At 43.3% G+C, this 16052-nt stretch overlaps 2 protein-coding genes across 2 annotated transcripts; both read right to left on the reverse strand.

Annotated features, from left to right (window-relative positions):
• Nucleotides 1-227: 227 nt before the first annotated feature.
• On the reverse strand, nucleotides 228-7983 carry LOC127765672 (uncharacterized). The gene is made up of 13 exons (XM_052290614.1): nucleotides 7715-7983; nucleotides 6237-7521; nucleotides 5722-5940; nucleotides 5385-5599; nucleotides 3835-3906; nucleotides 3589-3660; nucleotides 3359-3457; nucleotides 3181-3252; nucleotides 2984-3098; nucleotides 2799-2867; nucleotides 1975-2278; nucleotides 1189-1300; nucleotides 228-1106 (listed from the first exon to the last, which is right to left on the reverse strand). Exons 1-13 carry the CDS (start codon nucleotides 7841-7843, stop codon nucleotides 663-665), a joined length of 3207 nt encoding a protein of 1068 aa, XP_052146574.1. The 5' UTR covers nucleotides 7844-7983; the 3' UTR covers nucleotides 228-662.
• A 5411-nt stretch (nucleotides 7984-13394) lies between these two features.
• On the reverse strand, nucleotides 13395-14210 carry LOC127768629 (GATA transcription factor 6-like). The gene has a single exon (XM_052294247.1). The coding sequence runs from the start codon at nucleotides 14208-14210 to the stop codon at nucleotides 13395-13397; it is 816 nt and encodes a 271-aa protein (XP_052150207.1).
• Between the last annotated feature and the right edge of the window lie 1842 nt (nucleotides 14211-16052).

The following is a 16052-nucleotide window of genomic DNA, read 5'->3' on the forward strand; positions in this document are numbered from 1 at the left end:
TAAAATTAGAAGTTTGGTTGAAATTAGAACAATGTAACAGAAAAGTTGAAAGTTTATTTATGTAGGAAAGTTTTGATGTGATGAAAAAGTTGGAAGTTTGAAGAAAAAATTTGGAACTAAACACGGTCGTAATGCCACCTTGCGACTGACCATAGGCAGAACTGTTCAAGCTCTCTTAAATGATACTAGGATGATGCTAAGAAACCACTCCAGTGTACAAGCCGTGATAATACAGCAGGGAAAAAAACAGACTTCGACACAACAGAAACGCCGAAGCTGATCCCAAAATGATTTTACACATACAGATCGCAAACATGCTAAATCGTCCTCAGTTTCTTACAAAATGGTGGGAGTTTAGTAAACCAACTGTAACATTTGGTATGGTACAAACCAAGAAACAAATGGCAAACAGCAGATGATCAGCAGCCGTTCCAGAGATATGATAACTATGAACAAAAACAAACTCGGTGTACTTTACAAAATACAAAGGATATACCAAAACCTGTCCCCTTTGTACCGTATAATGGACAGGAAAAACGCACAAGGTGAATGGCCAACCTCCCACTCAAAAAGGTTCCACTGCATCAACGCGTTGGAGTTTCCTCAAAAGAATTCAGCCTTGTATCGACAAATGAATTCACTAAAAATAGTACACTGGTGTATCAGAATTTGGGGGGAGACCTGCTACCTGATGCTTTAAAGGGTCCACTTGAACCAAATGGATCGGCATCATCAAAAGAATCAAACCGACCGAAATTTGTTGAGCTTTTCGGTGAATCGAATCCAGTTACATTCTCACCTTTGGAGTTGTTTATGGAGTCAAACCTGGAAAAACGACTTTCCTGAGGGAAGAATCCGCTCTCCTGGGATCTGAAGGAATCGAACCTTCCAAAGTTATATGAGGAGCTATCATCGCGGCTTTCACTGAATTTTGGTGAGAATCCAGATGTGTATGCAGGTGAACTTGGAACAGAATCATCAAAGAATGAACTTTTCTTCTTTCCATAGGTACTGGCACCACTTGGAGAGCCCACCCTAACAGGATTTACACCAAAGTCATCTGACCCAAAGAAAGAGTTGTGTGCACTTCCATGATGGTCAGACTCCTGTATCAATGCAGCTCATAAGAAACAGAAAAGGGGTTGACATGCTCAGAAACCACAACTGGAAAGAAGCTATGTAACTCACGTTGTTCATTGCATTAGATCCCCAAACAGATTCAGTGTCTTGGTCATCAAAGTTCCAGGAGGTTTCATCGGCATATTTGTCACCAAAAATGGATTCAGAACCACCATGGTCACTGTGACAGAAATAACAATAAGTGACAAGACAAAATTTAAAATTACATGGTTCAATACTATCTAAGGTATGATCACAATTGAGCATTCTACAGAATCTTTTCCACAAACGGTCAGCACATGCACTCATACAGTGTAAAGACCGTGGAGACGCATTTCTAGGAAGTACGAAACAATGCTGAATATCATGCATTCCTACTATATTTTCTTTTGTTAAAATAAGGTGAGGGAATCTGGTGTACAGAAAATCTAATGTGTGAACGACATGGCATCCAGCTACCCATCATGATCGACTGCTGCTAAAGAAACCCTATGGATAATCTTGACTCATGCAGTCATGCTAGGAACATATGGAACTAAGGAAACCCTAAGCTTCCATCCATTGGAGAAAACCTGTCACAGCCTCGCAAGATGGAAGGCTTATAGCCAGAGCAATACATGAACTATTTACAAGTGGACTAGAATAGGATACTGAAAGTGGACCCATGTTGTGGCACCAGATGGCTCAGCACTATACTGCAGAGAAACATGCTGACTTGTTTCAAATTTGTAAATACAGCCCATTCTGTTCAATTAAACTATGCCTGGCATATCTCAGTTCTAGTGATCATGTAGGTAGCAAGTCAAACATTATAGAATAAGAATTGTGCACTATCCAAAATGGGAAAACTTGTACCTGTAGGTTTCCTTTTTGCTGGGAGATGAGTCATGCATCGCAAAATTTAGAGACACAAATGGACTTCCAGATGCACTTCTTCCAGCACTGCTGGGGCTCCTTACAGATTCCTCACCAAAATCATACCCTAAGTCACTCTCAGCTGCATGATCACCAGCTCTGTAATGTCTCTCAGCCTTGATGTGACCGTTCGAAGATGCAACAGGGCTCTCATCCATATCATTCCAGAGAGATGGCACTTTCACATTTTCAGAAGCAACTGGGTTTTCAACAATTGTACCATTGTCCTTTACAAAACCAAACCCTGTTAAAATATATGATTTAGTCAGATAAACTGAAAAAAGAGAGAATTAGGTTGACCAAGTAGAAGACACTAAATCTGAACGAATGAAGCTAATGTGATTGAGATGTGTGTTATCTTTACTACCAAACATGTTTACTGCCATACCATCAATGTTCTAGTGAGAAACATTTGTTACTGAACAGATTGCCCTGCTATCCTAAATATGAGCAGTGGGTAATCAACAGAATGATAAGAATACCGAGTAAATTTTATCTACATAATTTACATTTAAAAGTTGTACCACACACTATATAATAGTCATAAACACAGTCATGCTTTATTATTTAAGATGCAAAATAGCTGCCATTAGCAACAACTCAGAGAAGATAAATGGCAGACATTTAAATCATTCAAGAATTACTTACTGGTTTGGATTGAATAAACAAAGTTTTCAACTTCAATATAATAGGAAATCAATTCATTTCAAGTATTCTTAAGCAATAACAATATCAAGCAGGATGGCATGAAAGCGTTATTTTACCTTCATCCTCAAATTTGTCCCAGTCTTCATCCCACTCAATTGCCCCCTCTTGCTTCCCAGGTTCCCAACCTAACAAACAAGGACAAACTCGCAGATTATGTATCTGAAGAATGCAGGAAGTGAAATTGCACTAGGGCAGTATTTTGTTCTACTGATAACATGCCAGGAGTTGGATAGTGTAGTACCAAAAGGAAGCTCAACTGATGCAGATGGCTTGAACTGCAGTCCAAAGTGCTTGCACCGTTCACTAAAAGCTTTCTCCATCTCCTCTAATTGGTATTGGATTCGATCAGCTCGAACCTAGGAACAGTGGAACAGTGCACAGTGTTATTCAAGAGAGATAGGTGACAACACCTAAGTACCTAACAAAGTTAGAACATACCTGAAGCAAACCATCAACACTTCCACCTTGTACCATTTTAACTAATGCATCATGCAGTTCAACTTTCCTCTCCTGAACAAAAACCAACCAACTTTGATTCAACACAGAGAGACAAGAGATAAGAAGATTGCAGCAAAAAATTCAAGTGGTAATTTTATGCGGTGCAGCGCAGAGCAACCTGAACATCACGGAAGGCATGTTCTTCAACTGCCAGTTTGGAAGCTAACTCTGCCACTTGCTTGTATTTCTCTTCATACTTCTTAGCTAATGATTCCACCTGAATTAAAATAAAAATCGCCCATCAGTGTGTTACAAATTAATGATTCCTAACACCTGCATGCTTCCAAATATTTAAAAGCAAGATCAAACGGCCCCAAAAGGGGATAAAGTAATAAGCATGTTCTGTACCTCACGTTTATCAGAGGATGCCCTTTCTGTGATTTCATTCAGCCTGTTGTCACACCGACTTTTGTACAGAACCTTCGACAAGACAAAACAAATAAAGGAATGATAACTAAATCACATTAATAAATCAATTTTCAGCAACCTAGTTATGTTCATTTAAAAAATCAGCACATGTACAAGCCAGAATTACTTTAATTAACCAAATCATTTTGCACATGAAAACTAGTAAGAGATTACAAGTGTGCTTACAAGATCTTGCATCTTTGTACGGTAGTATTCTAGTTTCTCTCTGGAATCTAGGACTTGCTTCTCCACCTCAACCTTCACAATGCAAAAGAGACAAAAGACAATTTGTTTCAAAGTTCGTAAAAGAGCAAAATATAACATATATTAAGCAATACTTACGGCTCTAACTGTCATTTATAGGAAGTTGGGATGGAAGGTACAAAAAGATAATAATATCACTTAATCAAGAGAAAAAAGCTATCCTGAACTTGCAATCGATGAGTGCCAAGAAACAGAGTATCAGCATATATCAGTCAACTTAATAATGCATGGAATGGAAACTTGTATGGCACAAAGTCAGAATTTCATAAAGACATTAGTGGGGGATGAAATAATTTCATAAGGAGTGAAGTGCATAGGCGGTCCTTAAACTTGTACGGATGTATCATCTAGGTCCCTAAACTATCAAAATGAATTTTTTGGGTCCCCAAACTTGTCATGAGTGTCATATAGGTCCAAACGGGCTCCAACCCGCTCCATGAGATGATGTGGCATGTCACAGTGACACTTACGTGTCAGTGGATCCACATGTCAGTCATATAGAAAAAAATAAATTTAAAAAGAGAGGAGAGAGAGAAGAAAAGGATGTTTTTAATTTTGAAAAAATAAATGAAAAAAGAGAGGAGAAAAAAATATGTTCTTAATTTTTTCTTGTTGTGGCTGACATATGGGTTCCACTGACATGTAGGTGCCACTATGTCATCCCACGTCAGCACACGGAGTGGGTTGGAACCCATTTGGACCTACATGACACCCGAGACAAATTGAGGGACCCAAAAATTCATGTTGAGAGTTCAGGGACCTAGTTGACACACCCACACAAGTTTAGGGACCGCCCATGCACTTTACTCTTTCATAAACAACTACCAACAGAAAGTTCATACATAACTCTGTATCATATGTGGTATTTGCCTCTTGATTTAGCTACTATGGTTAAACTAGCATCTTTCCCATGTGTCGCAGCAGATCATAATGGTTCAGAGTGCATAAATGCAAATAAATAAATAAATAAATAAATAAGTAATTATCCTGGAATCTAAAAATTGTATATGTGACTACATGATACCGATCAACCATCTGCGTGTACTCGTGTGGAAATAAGCATTTTTCTTTGTAAAAATCTTTTGAGACAGTATGCATATGCCTACATGTTTGCAATCACAAAATATCTAAGTGGGGATTGAGTGTCGAACACACCATAACCCCCAATCACCACTTTCATAAGAGTAAAGATTGCTTGCTTCTTTCTTCAACAATTGGACGATTCCTCGTGTGAACAAACCCTACCATCCGCTACAACAAAGCTATTGCTAAATTATGTATGCAAGTATTATTTGGATATATCATAGAGTTGCGGTTGCTTGAATGAATAATAAGATGTCTTTAACCATTATATATGTGCATCAGCTGCTGTTTACCATTGAAGAATTAGCCTGCTCAAAGTGGATCAGGACTGATATTTAGATCACCAGTTCAGTACAGACAGTTCAGGATTTAAGGAAGTGGTCAAATACCTTCTTAGGGGCATCCTCCTGCACAGCTGAGTTCGCTCCACTTCCGTCATCTTTATTTGCTTGAGGTGCTGCATGGTTATCCATACCAGGCATGTGAGGTCTTGGTTGCCCTGGTCTGTTAGCACCATCCATCTGTGCCTGCAAATGTGGTGGCAAAGGTTGCCGCACACCAGTAGCAGGCATCCCAGCTGCTCCAGGACCCTTGTGTGGCAGTCCTGGCCCAACATAAAATACCTTATGAGCGAAGAGAGCACAACGAGAGGTAGACACAAGATATCATGTTGTGACAAAGTTATGAAATAATAATTGAAATCTGGTAGCCAGTATTATCACTTACCTTGATTTTGTTGCCATGACGGGCCGTTGTATGCTGTTGAAGGCAAGCCTGTTGCACGCAGCAGTACCTCATCATATTTAAGAGAGTCAGGAAGTGCTGGAGGCAAAGGAGTTCCAGCTCGGTGCCTCTCCATCAAATAAAGAGCAATGCAAAACTCTCTCAAAGAAAGCATGCCATCATTATCTTGGTCAGACAGGTCCCACACTTGCTTCAGAATCTCTGAAAATTATAGAAGAACATCACTTGCATTACACGTTTGCAACAGAACTCCATCCCAAGGGGATATGTTTGACATCTTAAGAAAACTATCATAGAAATAGAATTAGTCGAAATTATAACCTACACCACAAGTATTATGGCAGTAAACATAACAAATCAGCGTAAAACAATAAGCTAAAACAGAAAATGTGTACAAGAACTTCACAAAAGAAAGGAATTAGAGTATCTTACAGACAGAAACAAGCATTTGCATACTTAGGAGTTAGAAGAATTAAATGCTAGTCATGAGATCCCACCTCTTGGAAGTCTCCAACTGAGGAACAGGGTGCGAGCTTCCGCGCCAGTTATTTTGCCATCTCTGTCCCTATCAACATCCCCAAAGACTTTAGTGTACTTCTGGATGTCAGACTGAGTAACTTTTGGCCATTGAGAAGCTGAATTAGAAACTCCAGCAGAAACACCAGATACAGTTGGTGCTGGAACACTCGGCTTTGTGATGGAATGAGTCTGTTGAGGTTGACTGCCACCAGAACTCACTGTCGGAATACCTTGTTGAGAACCAAACTGAGCTAGATTCGACAGGTTCTGGGAGCCAGATGGTGTGGACATAAAACTGGATGAATTAGGAGCCATGCTCGTCGGAAATGAAAGTGTGGATACATTCGACTTAGGCTGAGTAAGAGCAGAGAAGATGTCATTGCTTGCTCCTAAGCCACTGGCAGAGCCATTTCCAGACAGCACCAAAGCTTTCGAATCTTGAGCTGATACAGCACTGTTGCTTTGTGGTGGCATTGACGAAGGAGGCGTTCCTTGTGCCTGTTGTCCGGGAGCCATGCCCATTGTACTAGACAATGTAAGACCAAATCCACCCGGTGTTGCTTGTTGTGGAGCAGTTGCTCCTGGAGTAGCTTGCGGGAGACCTCCAACGGAACCAACATTGCCTCCTCGCCAACCAGCAGGTGCTCCCATGCTGCCTCCTCCTAGTGGTACTTGATTAATCCCGGGTGCTTGGCCTTGAAGTGATGCTGCTGGAGCTCCTGGCTGAGTTGGCCTCATGAAACCAGTACTCGAAGGAGGAGGCTGTTGATTAAACCCCATGCTAGGCGGCTGTGATTGCATTCCCCTCTGCGTTGCAAACTGAGTTGGCTGCAGAGCACCACCCTGACTTGCAGCCGGCATCATAGAATTGACCCCTTGGGGTCTTGGCACGGCTCCGGCGTTCACCTGCTGCGAACCGCCAATTTGAGCAGAGCCCGGCATCATACCACTTCCCTGAGGCCTTGGAGCACCAGCAACATTCATCTGCGGCTGCGGAGCTCCAGCCTGCCCTGGAGCAGGTGACACCGCGGCATTTACCTGCGGCCTGGGAGCGCCCGCCGCAGCCATCTGCGGGGGAGCTTGCCCGCCGCCGGCTATCTTGGGAGCTGGAATTCTAGCAGCGGCAGGGCCATACAGCGCCGACTGCACTATGTCGGGCGTGAGCTGACGCCCGCTCTGCGCCACGGTGACGAGGCGCAGCGCGTTGAAGAACTCCGGCCGGCCGAGGAAGCCGGTCTTGTTCTTGTCGGCGTGCATCCATACCTGCAACACACGAAGTCCCGACACCAACAACCATCAACTCATTCGAATTCGCGGGAGCGAGAGAGATCTACTACTGCTACTACCATCCACCACCGAGATCACGCCTAAAATCGGGCGCACTCTCTCCCCAATCGGAGAGTGGCCATTAGCAGCGGCGGGGGCGAGGGAGGAGGGGGGTGTCGTCGGGACGAACCTGGGCGAGGACTTGCTGCGGCAGGTTGACGCCCTGGAAGAAGGCGACGGCCTCCTGGCCGCTGATGCGGCCGTCCTGGTTCAAATCCGCGCGGCGGAAGTAGGCCTCGAAGGCCTCCATCCCAGCCATCGCCGGGATCCGGGCCGGAGTCCACGCCGCGCGGATCTGCGGCGGCGAGCGGCGGAGATCTCGGGAGGGGGGAGCGTGTCGCGGGCGGCTGCAGCGGCAGGCAGGAGGCGCTCTTCTCCGCTCTGTCTGCGAGGGCAGTGGTTGGGGTCCTCCTCCTCCGGGTGTCGAGATGGTGAGCGTGCCAACTTGCAAATTGCCCCCTCAAATTTTTCATATTTGTTCGAATAGGGCAACTTTAGATAAAAAAGGAAAAGCAAAATTTGTTCGGAATTATTTTTTTTCCTCGAATTTGGTTGAATTCGTTTCAGCTTTAGCTGGAAAATCGCGTGGAGCTAAACTAACTTTCTAAATTCGTGAGATCTCGCATCGGATTTATGATAGAGTTGATACTCTTTGCCGGACAATAGATCGATAACGTTGCCATCACTTAAGTGAAATGAATTCATAGCTAAATGATACAATGATTTACCACGCTTTTATCTAAACCTGGTTATGTTTTAATTAGATAACACAAATATTTCTTTTGGCCTTCACATGCACACAACTGTATTATATATGTGGATAGGAAGATTTGAAGCCTAGTTTTGTTTTTAAGAAAGTAAGCATCTATGACTTCATTTGGTTGAAAATAACATGAATGCTAGGTAACTAGATCATATCCATTGCATCCGCATGTATTATTGATGGTCTTCTCGGCTGGACTATCCTTTGGCTTCACCAAAACTAGCACATTGCTGCTCTGATTGGTCGTTTGGGAACATCATGCTCTTTCTATATGGCCTTGTTAAGCGCTCAAGCTTGTAGACACCTCGCCACTCCTCCACACACTTGTTTAGTGTCGCGTTACATCTTCATGTGCGACATTCATCATCAGCTCCCTTTCCAACCGCCAACAAGACTTGATGCTAAGGGGCAAGGAGCTTATTGGGTCGGAGGTATATGTTCCCTGCCGTGGAACATGTTGTGCTCCTTCATGGTGTCACTAATGGCTTTCTCGTTCAACATGTCCTTCGGCTCCACTAAATGCATGTGTTGCTACTTGGATTGGTTTTTGGTGCCTCCTCGAATCTTGCATATGAAATGTGCCAACAAGCATCTCTTTCCATGTCCCTGAGCAGGACCTCGCTGATGCTCTAGTGGTGCTCCTCATCCTTGGCTTCCTAGAGTTATGGCTCTCGTGGAACCACCAGATAGCCGCCCTCATCACTCGTGGTTTCCGCACATTGGCAACTGACCTCTGCAGCTATGGTGACTCTTATTGATCCCGTGACCTACACCATCCTCTAAATCGTACGAGACGTCATTGTCCCCTTCAATCGTCTTAGTCTACCCAAGGTGTTGCCTTTTTTATGCCTTACTGTTTGATTCCTAAGTTCTTGGGCGCCACTATGAGTCTAAAGGGTCCTTTGATTCATATGATTGGTAGAGAATTTTCATAGGATCCAAATCCCTATGAAAAATTTTCTATGCGTCTTTTTTGATTCATAGAAAACTTTCCATATAATTGTATTCGTACGCTTCACCTTTCTATGAAAACTAGCAAGATATACCGCTTTAGAAACTTTACATTGTTTTTTCTATGGCACTTTCAAAGGTTTCATATCCTCTTTTTTCTTATGTTTTGATTCCCGTCGGATTGGATAAGCATATAGTATTGGAGAAACACACCACTTCAATTACTGTGCTTTTTGTTTTGTTTTTTTCCTATCCCACACGCATGCTAGGGTTGGAAGGTGGTGGTGGTGATGGGTACAACTAGAGTGCACAGGTGGCGTGGCATCACTGTATATTCAGACCATACATAGCGCGCGTTATCGTCACCCTTAGAATTTCCTCCAAATGGTTGGAACATGATCAACAAAAATGTGCCAACAAGACGCCGGTAAAACTAGTATTTTAGTACTGATAGGTATTAGCTCTGTGTCACATCCTGATTTTCGTTTCAGGATTTATAAATTATTTAATAAATTATTATTAGAATTTATATTAAATGTTCATTAATTTACAAGTGAAGTTAAATGTGGGAAATAAAATTTCCTAAATATAAAGCATGGATGGATTTAATTTTTATTAAATTCTCCATGGTTAATTATACTCTCTGAAATATTCTCGGATTTTTCGGAGCTCAATTCCTAATTTTAACCATACAAAGAACATTTCAGTAATTATCCACATATTAAATTAATCATTAAATGGTTTGATTATAATTTTGTTAAGTACTTTGAGTGTCCAAGTATTTTCAGGATTTTTCTTGAAACTATTTGAGCATTGGAAGTATTTTTAACAATTCAAAGACCATTTCAGTGATTATTTTAATTGGAAAAAGTTGTTAAATCCTCTCCTAAGCCGTTGGGCTGATTCAGCCTAACATCTCTCTCCCTCGCGCGCGTGCTGTGCAGTCCAAGTCGGCCTAGCCGAGCTCCCTCTTCTCTTTCTTTCTTTCCTTTGTTTTTCAGCCAGCCCAAGACGAAAAGTCTAATATGCCTCCCCATGTACTGTTCATCTTCAAGCTTGGACAGAAGCCCGAGCTGCCGTCCTGTGCTCTAGCCGACACCGCTTCCTCCACCAAATCCGCCGCATCCCGTGCTCCGTTTGCAAAATTAGTTGAGGGTAAATATTCCTCTTATCCTCCTCTATCTTTTCCCCTAAGAATCGGACTTTATCCCGAAGAAATCAACGCGGAATCGAATTCGTTTTCGAGTTTATCTCTCCAACTAACCCTCGGTTTTTCCGGCTCAAATCCTCTCGGTTGGAGTCCGATCTCTTCAATCCAAGCCTATAAATAGCATCCCCTAGTCGTCCTCTTCCGTTTGCCCCAAGTCCCGAGCTCCCCCATCGCCCGTAGAGCCGCCGCCGCCTTGCTCTAGCCGCCGCCACTGCCGGCGATCCTCCGGCCGCGTTGCGCTGCCGCGGCAGCCGTCGCCGCTGCCGTCCGTCGCCGCCTTCGGGTGCGCACGGAGGAGAGGAACCCTGTCCGCCCCTTCGCAGCCGCCGAAGACCACCGGAGCGCCATCGCCGCCGTCAAGCCGAACCGTGCCGCCATAGAAGCTCGTCGCCGGTCGTCATCCGTCGTCGTTCGTCGCAGTGGTTAGTACCGGTGAGATCGCGTTGTTCTCCTCTACGCGTAGGTACCCTCCAAAAGTCTGGCCGAGTCTTCTAGCGCCGGCGAGGTCGTCGCTGATGTCGAGTCGACATTGATGATGTCAGCGATGACGTCATTAATCCCTTTTTCTTAGTTTTCTCTATTAGATGAAAATCGATTAAACTTCGGAAATTCATAACTAAATCATCGTAACTCGGATTCGAGTGGTTCAAGTTGCTAAATTCATCTAAAATCGAGATCTACATGTTAAAAATATCCACATGTACTGTTTATGCTTGTTTTTGTACTGTTTATTAGGTTTTTATTAGTCTTTTTCTTCGTTTTGCGTGTTAGCTTGTCGTTTCCGTCATTGCGAAGGTTCGTGAGTGCGTCGGAAGTGTTCAAGAAGATTAATTGAAGACCGATTATTGCAAGGCAAGTCACACATATCCTAAACACAATCCTTTGAGCATGTTGATCCTATATTTAAATTTTCTATTTATTTCAACTGTGCATTTATTTTCGAATGTCACCGGGTGGTGTGAACCTATTCCTTTGTTATGGCCATTTGCATAGAATACCCTATTCTTTGATACCTTGGGCAATAAATTGATTAGCTTGAACATTATATATTGGTTTGGTTCAGCTAAATGCTATATATATATAATTGCTTAGCCATGCTTAGAAACATTATCACATAATTGGGATAACTAATGTTACACTATCACTTATGGTTATATTTAATGGTAGCTCACGATGGTTAATCGTGTTATGATAATTAATTGATAACTAAAACTTGACAATGGTGGGTTGTGAGCACATGGTTTTAAAGGTCGTGCTCATGACAATTAAGGACCGGTTCGCGAGCTACTGTTGTGAAACATTAACCGTGCCAACCACAAGCTAGCGTGGGCAACGGCTTTACCTTTTGTATAGCATGATTCATTACGGGGTGCCAGACTGAGAAGCGGCGAGAAGTCCGTGGGGGTCGCTGGGGAGTCCATGCCTCTGGTTATATTTATAGAGGGGGTGATTATGATCCAGGAATGGTGCACTGTGGTGAGTTGTGTTGTGCAGGGGGTATTGTCACAGCCTCTATTCGGGTACTTTCCAGTATCGCGACGCATGGTAGACATGATGTTGAGGCTATGTCTTGTGGGTACAGTGGTACACCTCTGGCCAGAGTAAAACTATTTGAATAGCCGTGCCCGCAGTTATGGGCGGGTTGAGCAATGTTTTTCGTGATTAATCTCACACCTCTCATAATAATTATGGATGTTATAACTGGTAATAATTTGCTTAGCTCCTGGTTTGGAGTTAGATCTGTATAGCCGGGTATGGTTGTTCAGAATGGTTGGGCCTGAGCAGCATGGGCGTGTTGTTCAGTATTGATTAAAATTAATGATTAAAGTACTCTACTGTTTTATTACTCTTAAATGTTTGCTAAATGCTGCTTTTGCAAATGAACCCTATATTATGCCATCCTTTGGTATCCTTGTGCACTTGCATATTTGCTGTGTGGCTTGTTGAGTATGTCATATGCTCATCCTTGCAATAATCATCAAACCTCAGTTGAAGAAAAAGGATCCAGAAGGATAAGACGTTTGACTTATACCCCAGTTGAGCTGCCTGTGGGAGTGGAGCTGAAGCCATCGCTAGACCGTTAATTCCGCTGCTGTTTTCTTTTCTTTTGTAAGTATGTAACGTTATTATTATGATGGATTTGTATATTAAATTGTCAGTTTGTGTACCTCGGCTGATTCCTGGACGAGGATTTTATACACAAATTAGTTCGGAAATTACTAGTGAATTTTTGGGCGTGACACCCTGTTACATATGTAGCAGGTTCATCATTCACACATGTATCAGGTTTCGTACCCACTTGTGCCTTTATATCAACCTGGTATATTCAAGTTTAGTACCGTCATATCATACCATGTACCAGACACGTACTCCACTAAAATAAACCAACCTCGTGCTAGCATGTCACACATTATAGTATAATGAATTAGTACATAGAGTATATCCAGACTTGTGTCACATCCTAGTATGAAGCTATATTCAGATTCGTTGTACTATGATGTATCACATTTTAGTATAGATGTTAGTTTATCTTAGGATAAAATGTATCACATTCTAGTACGAGATTGGTTTATATTGGAACGGAGGAAATAAGTATAATACTATTTTGGCCTATATTCTTTTTGAAAGAGGGGACAAGTGAATAAAACTCCATTGATTTGTAAAATCAGAACCAATGCAAATAAATCGACTGTCATCTCCTCGTTATAACAGCATGTCACACAACTCACAACAACTGCGAAAGGGCATGTAACTCGGTGATTACATTGAACTGAGTAGTAACTCAAGATTATGAGTGGTTACATATATCCAGTTGGATATAAAGGCTGGTAAAAAAAAACTCTCTCTAGAGAAACAACTCACAACTAGCCAGATGTATGCACAGTTTCACACAGGCCCAGAAGTTAGCGCCGTTGCGGTGGCGGCCAGCATGGCCTTCTTCCTCTTCTTCTCCCTGAGCTTCACCACCTTACTGTGGCGGTTGGAGTACCCGTCGCTCCCGAAGCCGGGGCTCGTCGACGGCCGGTACTCCGGCAGCAGGTGGTCCATCCTGTACCGGATGCCGCACGCGTTGCACAGCGTGCTCGGCCCGTCCGGCCCCACCCGCCACTGCGGCGTCTCCGTCGTCTGGCAGTGGCCGCACCTCTTCTCCTCGCCGCATTTGCGCCGCCGCTTGGCGGGGCGCGAGCAGTGTTCTCCTCCTTCTCCTCCGCCGCCGCCGCCGCTGGAAACTTCGTCGCGGCTGTTGTCGACGGCGGCGGCGGCGGCGGTGGCCAGCTGGGGGGATACCAGTGACCAGACCCTCTTGCGTACGGCGGCGGGTGCGCGGCGCGGCTTCCTCGCCACAGCCGAAGCTTGGAGCCACGGAACGTCGTCGATGGTGCTCGGCGTGCCCGCCTTCTCATCGCCGCCGCCTACTGCTCTCTGCAAGTCCAGCCCGCCGCCAACGTCGGCGTGCATGTGCTCCTCGCTCCTGGAGTCCACGTCGGCGTCGGCCGCGGGCGTCGGCGGCGAGCAATCAAGCTTGAACGCCGCCAAGAAAGGGTCGTCCACCGCCGAGAGGCATCTCATGACCTCCTCAAACGGGTCGTCGGGGCAGCACAGCCCCTCGCCGTCGACGAGGTCGTCGAAGGGGACGTCGCCGTCGACGAAATCGAAGGCGACGACGTCATGGAGGGAGATGTACCGCGTCGGTTTCCGCATCGATCAGGTGCAAAAACTAATTCGAGGTTTCCGCATCGATTAGGTTAAAAAAAATTAGGGGTAATTTGCGAGGTTTAGGGCTTGCAGAGGCGTCGACGAAGAGGGAGAGAGGAGAGAGACACGGTTAGTTTCGTCTCGGGAGAAAAACTAGCGATTTGTATTTCGAAACAAACTCTGATAACAGAAGGCTTCCGGAGAGAAACACACTCAAAATCGGCTACGACTGCTATCTTGTATTGACACACGATTTCTATTCTAAACAGATACAAATTTCGTTAAATAACGCCTGAGCGGAACGGGCCGGGAGAGATATCTCGGTGGGCTTAAACGGAAAGCCAGACTTCTCATTGTAAATGGGCCGGCCGGCCTCCAGAATTCGGCCCATGTCCAATTATCCATGGCAGTATCTTTTGCCCTCGAGAACAGAAGGGGAAACAGATGAGTTGTGGGCAAGATGAAGAGTAGTATTGGGAAAGTATTTTTATCCTTAGAGAGTATTCCCTTGTTTCTTGTACATCACCTAAATAAATATTATTTTCTTCTAAAAAATAATAAGGTATATTAATATAAAATATATCACACTTCCAAGAGTTGGAAGCTGTCAAACATCACCAGGCAGTCAAGTTGTAGATATGGTGAAATGTATGGAGAAGCTGCAGTCAAGTTGCTATATTAGGTGTAACAGGTGATTTTTCATCTGAAGACCAATCCAGAAATATTGGGACAATCTGACTGAATAACTGCTAATTATAACCAACGTTTTGCTCTAAGTGTTATTGGATGTTTTCATTAGTGGTATAGGTTGCTTATGTAAGTATGTGAGTTTTCTCTAGGTGATTTCTTTGTATTTCTTTCAAACTTGATACTGTATTTGTCACTGTGAACAATGTGAATATTTTCCTTTACTGTTTAATATTGCTTGCCACTAATCATGATGTGAAAAAATAACTGAGGCAAAGAATCATGCCTTTCTGCTATGCAAAATGTAAGCTTTATTCTGCGCAAGGGCTCAAGCATTTCATACATAATGTCAGGAGCCGAAGAGCTAGAAAATATAATATGCAGCTAGCTGATTTGTTATTGTCAGCTGTATTTGAGTAGTACTTAATTTTGTTTTCTATTGCATGCATTGCAGGATCAATGGGTGCTTGGTCAAGTCAGCCTCCTGCAACTATGTCGCTGGTAATATGCTTTCCTATAGCTGATCTTTTCCCTCTTCGGTCATGTTTTGTTATGTTCTGTTCTGCTTACCACACCTCTCCTCCTCCCCAAAAAATAAAGTATGGAACATCATTATGTAGAAACTAAAATTCAAGTTGACTCAAATTAAGTAGAAAACATGCTAGAAAAAAGAAGTATCCCTCCCTCACTGCTGACAAAAGGAATGAGTGCTTCAAAAGAATTGAGAGTACAGGTAGTGGAAGAAGGAAGCATATGGAGCAATAAATTTGTCTGCCTCTACTACTATTAGAGGTAAAGCTGAAAACGATTTATAATCTCATTTGGATACAGTTAGCATAAATATGTAAGTCATAAACTTACAACTTACAGTGGTGCTGTATAAATTTTTTTTGTATGAATTTTGAATAGCAACCTGATATGACATCCACGCACATTACATTTACAGAGAGCATATGACATGCTTGCAATGATTAGACTTCCGAAGAAATGTGCGGTGTTGTCGTTATGAGCTGTGAGGCCCAGCAAGTAGAGCAGATTAGTGTGATTACTGATTCTATATGTTAAAATCGATATACTACATCATGTTTCTATGTTTTGTAGTGCAGACTGCAGACTTTTTCTTGAGATAATTTGTGTATCTATTCAATAATATTTTTTTCT

The sequence above is a fragment of the Oryza glaberrima genome, chromosome 3, assembly GCF_000147395.1.
Source record: "Oryza glaberrima chromosome 3, OglaRS2, whole genome shotgun sequence".
Lineage (NCBI taxonomy): Eukaryota > Viridiplantae > Streptophyta > Magnoliopsida > Poales > Poaceae > Oryza > Oryza glaberrima.